General features: G+C 33.8%; 1 protein-coding gene across 1 annotated transcript; it reads left to right on the top strand.

The window, feature by feature from the left end:
* Positions 1 to 5191: 5191 nt before the first annotated feature.
* Positions 5192 to 5695, top strand: LOC133829301 (autophagy-related protein 8C-like). The gene has a single exon (XM_062259111.1). It carries the CDS (start codon positions 5321 to 5323, stop codon positions 5678 to 5680), a length of 360 nt encoding a protein of 119 aa, XP_062115095.1. The 5' UTR covers positions 5192 to 5320; the 3' UTR covers positions 5681 to 5695.
* Positions 5696 to 10049: the final 4354 nt, after the last annotated feature.

Raw genomic sequence — 10049 nt, 5'->3', positions numbered from 1 at the left:
TTTCTAATGCCATTATGCTTTCTCTATCAAGAACACGTTGACATATTCGATTAAAGAACATGCATAATCTTATTTTATCATCTCTTGGACCCAATGGCATCAATCCTTTTATAGCCACTGGTAGTAATTGTTGCATCAAAATGTGGCAATCGTGTGACTTAAGGCCCATGAGCTTGCATTGTTCCATTGAAACACAATTTCGAATATTTGAGCTATATCCATCAGGTACTTTCAATGAGAACAACCTTATACAAAATAATTCTTTCTCAAGCTTTGATAGTGTGTGTAAAGTTGTAGGAAGATAGGTTCTAGTCCCCTTCTCTTGTGGGTGTAATGCACTAATACCCATATGTTGCAAATCCAAGCGAGCTTTTAGTCCATCTTTACTTTTTCCAGCAACATCTAGCAATGTATTACAGATGCTTAAAACTAGGGATTATAGGAAAGTACCTTAAAACTTTTGCTGGGACACCATGTCGAACCTTTTTAGTCAGCTTATCTGACATCCAACGTGAAGTTCCACATGTTGGACATTCTTGCAAGTTTTCTTTATCTTTTCTAAACAAACGGCAATCATTAACACACGCATGGATCTTTTCATATCCTAAATCAAATAATCGAAGAAATTTTCAAACCTTGTACATAGACTTGGGGATCATATTATCTAAAGGAAACATATCATTCAAAAGTCTTCACAATTCATCAAAACTTTTGTCAGACCATCCATTGGTAGTTTTAAGCTTATATAATGCAACAATTGACGATAACTTAGTATATTTAGTGCATTGTGGATATAATGGAGTGTCTGCTTCTTCTATTTTTTCCATAAAAGTGTCATCATGACCTTCTAGATGACTTTCAAAATCACAACCTTCAATATTTGTAGCCCTAAACAAGTTGTAAGAATCAAAGGTTTCCATTGTCTCTACATCATCATCTCTTGATAATTCTTCCCCATGATGAAACCAGATTTTGTATGTTGGATCAATCCCATAAATGACTAAGTGTTCATACAAAATGTTAATACATTGGTGACTTAGGTTTCAACAAAATTTGCATGGACACAATAACTTTTCTGGATAACCAGCCAGCTTTTCTGACATTTCTACAAAATTCTTAGCGCCTTCTCTATACTCATCCGAGGCTCTACAATTCAAAGACAAGTTCATATTTATAATATATTAGTAACAAATACAGTAAGTTACTAATTTTACTAAGCTAGCACTAATTAAATCCCTAATTCTTATTACCTATTGAAGTGTAGCCAATTTTTATCCAACATGATCACCAACTTAGTTGTCCTATTCTAACCAACAAAAAGCAAAATTTTTATAAGTCTATGTAATGGTAAATAAAAAATTGTATCAACCAAAATATACCATATGATTTTATTTTTAAAACTACTTGATTTTGAGTTCAGAAATGAATTTAAGCTGTTTATTTAGTCTTATTGCTAAACTTGAGATAATTCTGGCATTTCCGATCCTCATCTCAAAGAAATATTATATATATTTATATTTATATATATATTTGATATAAATATATATTTAATGATTGAAGTTGATAAACTACGTATACAGGTACTTTAGAAGATTGATTTGCACTGTTTGATGTTTTTGGCTTGTCACCTACTCATGAACTCGTGAATATTGGTTATTACATTACATCTTATGAAGCATATTACATTAAATCTTTCATGTTTTTAGGATTAAGAGTTTTATCTTTGTATTATTAGGATAGTTGCAGAGTTAAGATTGTGTAAAGACCTAACAATAACATTGTAAGACTTGTTTCAAGAATAATCAGACTTATTCGGATTCTCTCTCTAACTTGTCTCTTTCTCTCACTTGACAAGTTAGAGAAATAATCAGCATATTACATTTTTTTTCCTCCAAAATATGCTTAGAATTTTTAAATTAATTCATCGAATCTTTGAAGCGTTGCATGTATTAGGAAATGTTAGTTCTTACGTTTGAAGCTGTGATGTTGTCACTTGACAAGCCTGAATGTTTACCAGTGACAAATTTTACAATATTCAATTTCTACTATAAATGTATATTATGTTTTATTGTTTCTATTAGGGTTACCGCATGCAACCCAACACCTAGACCTGGAGACACATCCCAAGTATTTTTTTTTTCTTTTGAATAAACCAAGTGTTTTATTGTTAACGTTTCATTTGAAAAATGCATTTGGAAACCAGCTTTAAATTGTGATGACTACTGTTGTTGAAGTTACAGACCACCTTAAAGCTATCTCTTTAAAATGACACCTTAAAAAAATAAAGATTTAGGTTATATAGTAGAAGATAAAACTTTGAACTGAGTTATCATATCATATTGGCAGTTTCACTCTAAAATTGGCATCCCCCATCAATTATATATCATGCTTAACTGTAAGATTGAAGTGACTATAAGCACCAATTGTAAAATGGTCGAGCCATGAGATGATATGATTAAGTGCTTATGTGCTAATTCGTTTTTTACCTTTTTTTTATGGGTTGAATTTTTTGGCGGTTCAATGATCAAAGAATTAATAAAAGTTAAATGTTGTTTTTATATTATGTTGAGTTGGGCTATTTTGTTTTGTTTCGAAGCACCATTTCTTTTCAATGTAGTTAAGTGGCACCACAACCTCAACATTAACTTTATTTTATAGCAATCCATTGAAGTTATATCAACCATGCCCTTAAAAAAAATAAAAACTTTACAGCAGAAGAATATGTTAGTATTATTCATTGGCTTTGATTTGTTATGGTAGTGCTCAGTGATTGTTGTCACTATTATTTAACCATAGAAGATATACTTATCCAAGAGAAAAGAAAAAACTGAAATAAACATATATAAGATGTTATACTTCGATTTAGTGTAATACATATTTTCTGTTTTGGCCTGGAGCTCAACATTATTCAATTGCCTTATTAATGCGTGTTTTTTATTGACTTTACTTACATGTAACCTTTTATCTGTTCAACTATAATTTTGTTTCTTTCATTTGACAGCCCCGAAGATTGGGAGTGTTTCATACATTATCTAGGCTGTTTGCTGGAGGATGACAGCTACTGGCGCAATCAAGCCTTGATTGATCCAATTCATCCATCAAAATCTGTTGATTACAAGATTTTACATTTGGAAGATGAAGCAGTGTGTATTTAAATCCAAATTTCATTTACCATTTCTGTTTTCATTTATTTTAAAGTGTTGACTTGGTGCAATAATTGATACAATTTCTCTTTTGCAAATTGAAATTGAAAAGAGAAAGCACTTGCAGGGAAAGGGGGATAATGACAAATTAATAGAGTTTTCGATGCAATATTTTGTTAGGTACTATATAAATTTGACATCTTATTTGCATTTTATTCCATGTTGTACATTATTGTCGTAAGGATGCTTCATTTGATGCATTACTAACATTAACATATTATCATTCAACTTTATAACTGAGTTTTAGCTTTGTAAACTGATTAAAAAAAATTCCCAGTGATGGACCATGTATTTACAATATGTAGAATTTGGGAGATTAGCACCAGAATAGTATATGATTAATATTTAAAAAAATAAAATAAAAAAATTCTGCATCATTTTCTCCTATGAGATATCTCAGGGAAAGAGTAAATTATTATTACAGATTACTTGTTCTACACTTCCATTCGTGCTTTCAATTGGTTTCCGTTTTAGTGCCCTTATCAAATAAGTTTAACATGTCACAGGTTAGGTCCCATGGTACAAAGTAACATGTTAATTTCTTTAGTTCTTTTATTTACTTTCCATAAAAAAAATAAAAAGGAACATGTGAACTTCTTTAGTTCTTTTCTTTATTTTCAATGTATGCATTTGTTTTTCATATGCTAGAACTACTTTTTTTGGTATTCTACAAGACTTGCACTTAATATATAAATTTTAAACAGGAAAATATCCAGAGAATTTTCTCATAAATAGTACTTTTGTTAATGGGATGTTACTCTTTCTTTTGTATTTGGTTTTTGATGTATATATTCAAACTAAAAAAATTTATGTACTGGCCTTGCACTAAAAAATGTTTTACATTTTATTACCCAAGTTTTTGAATTGCAAGAAGCTATTTCTATAATTATTCTAATATATTTCCCCACATGGGTTTCGATTCTACTTTCAAATTTCTATGATTTTTGAAGTTTATTAGATATACATCAAATAACTAACAGAAAATCAGAAAACATTCCAGCCATATTTATTAACCAACCATCAATCATTATCAATTCAAAATATTCAAACAACACACAAGTTTTCTTCCTTATCTCGCCGCAGCACACAATAAAGCATGTACATGTTTGGGCAGGATAGGGAAAATAGAAATAAAAGAATTAGTTTAGCGCATTTTCATTATATTTTGTATGGCAGGATAATAACCTCCTTTAGTTAAGCTCTTATTCTGTTTTAGCAGTTAAGCCAAGACTGTTTAGTTGTTAATATATTTTCTTGACAGTTGATACAGTTTCTTGATAGTTATTACTGTTCTATCCAAGTTCAACACTCAATAGATTCCAATCAATGCTCTTATGGTCTTTCACTGTATTAGGCAACAAAGTTTCAATTCCCACTTCATCCAAGCATTTTGTCATCAAAGGGAATCCACAAAGTCTTTTATTTTTTATTTTTTTTATCAAGAAGAAATAATACTTCATTGAACAAACAAGCATATACACAAAGGCAAACTGCCGAAACAGAACCAATACAATCCAATCAAGAACCCACCCTCACATTACATACATTTGAAGCTTTCTTAAGAAAAGCTTGAGATGAGGGACATCTTTCCTGCTATGAACCATATACAATCTATATTTAACTAAAGTAATAATCTCTTTGGCTATACAATAAGCTGACAGTGAAAACCCATCAAAAATGCATCTATTCCTATTCCTCCAAATATTATAAACCACTGCAGCAAGAATCATATTCAGAGTTAAACTAAAGCTGTCATTTTTCCCAGCACTAAGTCTAACAGTCCAATCCGAGAACTTAGTGGCCCAAGCAGGAAACCCAATTTTCTTTGTTTTACTTAGTTCTTTTCCTTAGACATGTGACTTTTAAGTTGAGATATGAAATATTTGATAAATTTTGAGGAGTCCTCTCTATCGATTGGGCTTTAAGTTTCTTTATTAGTGGTTAAGTTTTCAATACTTATACAGACAAATATACTCGAAAAGCTGCTACTGCGAGAGCGAGACTGTTTCTCTCTCATTTCATCCTCTCAATCCCTAGATTCTCTGTTTTAGTGTCACTACTAGAATTCTGAATTGGGAACGGGAGAGATCCAGTAAGAGAGATAATTTAATTTCGCCATGGCCAAAAGTTCCTTCAAGCTGGAGCACCACCTTGAGAGAAGGCAGGCTGAAGCTGCTCGTATCAGGGAAAAATATCCAGACAGAATTCTGGTTATTGTTGAGAAGGCAGAGAGAAGTGACATACCAGACATTGACAAGAAGAAGTATTTGGTTCTGGCTGACCTGACTGTTGGGCAGTTTGTTTATGTGGTTCGAAAGAGAATAAAGCTCAGTGCTGAGAAGGCCATATTTATATTTGTAAAAAACATTTTGCCACCTACTGCTGCCATGATGTCTGCTATTTATGAGGAAAACAAGGATAACGATGGTTTTCTTTACATGACTTATAGCGGGGAGAACACATTTGGATTGTTTTGAGGGAAATCAATATGGAAAATTTGAAATGTGTAAATAAGGACTCGAAAAAACAAGATGGAAAAATGTACATATTATCTGTTTTAGCTCATGTTTATTTTCACCTTGCTATGGGGATTGTGTTTCTTATGGTTCTCAACTGTTAATAACAGTTGTGTCTAGATTTCAAAAAAAAAATTTCAATACTTATACTCACTTAAGGTGGTGTCTTTGGTGTTATACTTATATGAACTCCTTATTTCATTCTTTTTACTGAGTTAGGATAGAGACTATATTTAGAATATTATTCTCGTTAATTAGCTATATTGATAAAGTCTAGATATAATATTTACTAGTAGAGTCTAGATATTGTTTTTGTAAGTTTATAAATGGTGGTATATACATATTGTTATTATTATAATTATAATATTTTTATTGAGAAATTTGTTAGCCCACACTCTTCCGTTTGGTAGATTGAGATGTTGGAGAGATTGACATTATATCCACTGGAATTTTATATTGAATTTAAAAATGAATAAATAAATTTTAGGTGATTGTATATTAAATAAAAAAAGTTGTTCGAGTTCAAATGACTCGATCTCTACATCTTTTTTATCTCTTGACTTATAATCTTCATAGTTGTTTCTCTTGAACATTGAACATAACAATATCTAAAATTGCATATCAATCTAGTTTCTATCAAAGATGGGTTTTTTATCAAATCAACTACAGCTATGAAAAAGAAAAGGATACGAGCAAAACTAAGCAAATCAACTACAACATTTAGCCAACAATTTTTATTATCAGGGATGAGAGAAACGAACCTAAGATAGTGGGCGTGAGGCAGAGAACTTGTGAGGCAACACTCTGGAGCGTGACTTCGTGAGGTGGAGAAAGAGCTCCACTCTGGAGCGAGTCTTCGTGAGGCAGAGATGAGTTGAGAAGACTTCGTGAGGCGGAGAGGACGGAGTGAGTCTTCATGAGTGAGAGATGGAGGCTGAGAGAAATCTTTCGGGTAACTTTGATTTAGGGAATTTGGCAGATGAGACTAACAAAAGAAAATTCATTTTGGCGCCTGAGTTTTATTCATATGGCGCCAAAATATGTCTTCCGTGTGTTTTTAATCCCCCACCAATAATAGCACTTCTAAATATATGCTATTCTTTAATGTAATATATACTAAATATTGTTGTAGTGTAGGAAGAATTATGGAAGTTTAGCAGCGCTAGCAGGAATAGAAAAGCACCTACAGCAGGAACTGATCAGTGCCAAAATAGAAATAGTTGTCAGTAAGCTAGCTAATTTGTCTATCCAGTCAAATCTGTTAGAAGATATACGGATTGGGCAAGGGCATGACGACACACTAGTGGCACATATGGATGAAGTCAGAGAAGGCAAGGCCACAGATTTCTCAATATCGGTTCAAGGATTATTGAGATATAAGGATCGGGTATGCATGCCAAATAATCAAAGGATTAAGATGATGATTCTAGAAGAAGCGCACAGTACCCCGTACTCAGTCCACCTAGGGTCGACGAAGATGACTCACGACATCAAGGCAATCTATTGGTGGCCAGGGATAAAGAAGGACATAGCAGAATTTGTGTCTAAGTGTCTAGTATGCCAACAAGTGAAAGCAGAACATCACCAGCATGCAGGCTTATTGCAACCGCTTAGCGTACTATAATGGAAGTGGGACGATATAGCTATGGACTTTGTGACAGGTTTGCCACGAACAAGTAAGCAGCATGATTTGGCTTGGGTAGTAATAGATAGACTAACCAAGTCGGCTCATTTCCTGCCTGTTAAGACTTCATACACAGCGGACCAATATGCAGACATCTATGTCCAAGAGATAGTACGGTTGCATGGAATCCCCAAGACAATAGTGTCTGATAGAGGATCGGTGTTTACATCGAGATTTTGGGGAAGTTTACAGCGAGCAATAGGTACTAAGTTAAGTCTTAGTACATTTTTTCATCCTCAGACAGACGATCAGTCCGAGCGTACGATTCAAATTTTAGAGGATATGCTACACGCTTGTATACTTGATTTCAGAGGATCATGGAATAAGTACTTATCGCTGATAGAGTTCTCCTACAACAATAACTACTAGTCAACGATCAGCATGGCACCTTATGAGTTGCTTTATGGAAGAAGGTGCTGATCATCGTTGCATTGGGACAAAGTAGGAGAAAGGCAACTTCTCAGTCCTGAAGTTGTTAGAAAAGCACAAGAAGCAGTAGCGCTAATTAAACATCGTATGCTTGCTGCTCAAAGCTGTCAGAAAAGCTATACGGATGCCAAGCGACGCAATGTGGAATTCAAAGTTGGAGATCAAGTCTTCCTAAAGATATTTCCTATGGAAGGCATAAAGCGGTTTGGGAAGAGAGGCAAGCTTAGTTCCCGATTTATAGGTCCTTTTGAGATATTGGACAAAGTGGGAATAGTTGCGTATAGATTAGCCCTACCGCCAGCCCTAGCAGATAGCCACAACGTGTTCCACATCTCAATGCTTCGGAAGTATGTGTCAGACTCATCTCACGTCCTCAAGTACGATACGATAGCACTCCAGAAAGACTTGAGTTACGAGGAACGACCGGTTAGCATCCTAGATAGAGGGATGAAGCAGTTACGGTCCAAGAGTATTCCAATAGTCAAAGTCCTATGGAGTAATAGTTCTGAACAGGAGGCAACGTAGGAGTTGGAGGTGGACATGCAGGGCCGGTATCTGGAAATATTTGGTAAGTAAATTTCGAGGATGAAATTCTTCATAGTAGGGGAGAATTGTAGGGTCCAAGAACTTTACTTAGCTAGTTAGATAGTAGTAGTAATAGTAATAGCTAGTAGTAGTTATAGTATATTTACGACTATGGATTTTGGTTCAAGCCAGGACTTAGTTGGGCACTTGTAGCAACACTTGTAGATTTTATAAGTTTAACCTATAGTTTAAGAATATTAATTATAACCTAAGGTTTGATTAATATGACTAATTAAGAAGATGATAATTATTATACTATAAGGTTTAGATAGACCCACTAAGATATTAACACTTGTCATGTGTATGTTTAATGAGAAATTAAGTATTTTTGAGGAATACTGTATTAAGAGTTATATTTGAAAATCCCAGAGTTGCCAGCAGCTTTGAAATCGTTAAAGGACTTAATCAAGGCTGTTTACTCAATTCAAATTAGGCTGAAAAAGTGTAACTACGTGTATAATATTTTAGCGTATGCCGATATATCGCAGCTCTAGGGGGCGATATATCACAACACGGGGATACGAAAAACACGTAACTTCGGACAACCACCTCGACGAGCCTCGGGCATATGAGCGTAGGCGATATATAGCCTATGGTAGGCGATATATCGGCCCTAGGGCATAAATTTTGAATGATTTTGAAACCGAGCTCATTTTAATCCTTAACCTCTTGATAAGTCCAGAATATTTTTGACCAAATCTTCAGCCTCTGCTGAACGATTATTCAAATGTTTTTCAATTAAAAAGTCATTATTTTATTCAAGCTAAATGAAGATCTTTTCATTCTTGAACTCTATAAATATCTACCTATCACACACAAGGCTTGATATTGCATTTGCTGTGAGCTTAGTTAGCTAATACATGTACAATCCATTCGAAGAACACTTGGAAGTTATGTACAAAATTTTATGCTATCTGAAGAAAACACCAGGAAATGGATTGTTATTAAAAAAGAATGAGGAAAGAGGTGTTGAGACCTTCACAGATGCAAATTGGGCACGGTCAGTTGAAGAAAGAAGATCAACAACTGGATATTGTACTAAATTATGAGGGCACTTGGTTACCTGAAGGAGTAAGAAGCAACCAGTGGTTTCCCGAAGTAGTGTCGAAGCAGAACTCAGAGCTCTTGCTCAAGGAGTATGCGCTGTATATATTCCTAGCAAGAAAAAACAGGTTGACTTACTAACTAAAGGGCTATCAACAAAAAGTTTCACGAGTTAGTTTGTAAGCTGGGAATGTGGAATCTCTGTACACCAACTTGAGGGAGGGTGTAGAGAATATTGTATATTATACATTTACTCAATATCTTTCCAATAAGGAAACCAAGGTGAGTTATTAGAAAGTTACTATAATTAGATTATTTAGTTTTAGGCTAATTGATTTACTCTAGAATATATGTAATTAATCTAGAATATTTGGTATTAAATACCAGATTTGTTTGTACTTGTATAGTGCCTATTTAAAGGCCTTATTCTCTACCAATAAAGATTATCAAAGGCTAATTTTCCACATTTTTTAAATAGTAAATGACACACTCTGAATGTTTAAGCGGTTATATCTGCAAACAATTTAAATTATGTGCATATTTCTGAAAAAAGCTATATGGATTTTTCAGACGTTTTGTTAAATGAAA

This window comes from Humulus lupulus, chromosome 4 (assembly GCF_963169125.1).
Source record: "Humulus lupulus chromosome 4, drHumLupu1.1, whole genome shotgun sequence".
NCBI classification, from domain to species: Eukaryota; Viridiplantae; Streptophyta; class Magnoliopsida; order Rosales; family Cannabaceae; genus Humulus; species Humulus lupulus.
This window is presented reverse-complemented; position numbering and strand designations above follow the sequence as displayed.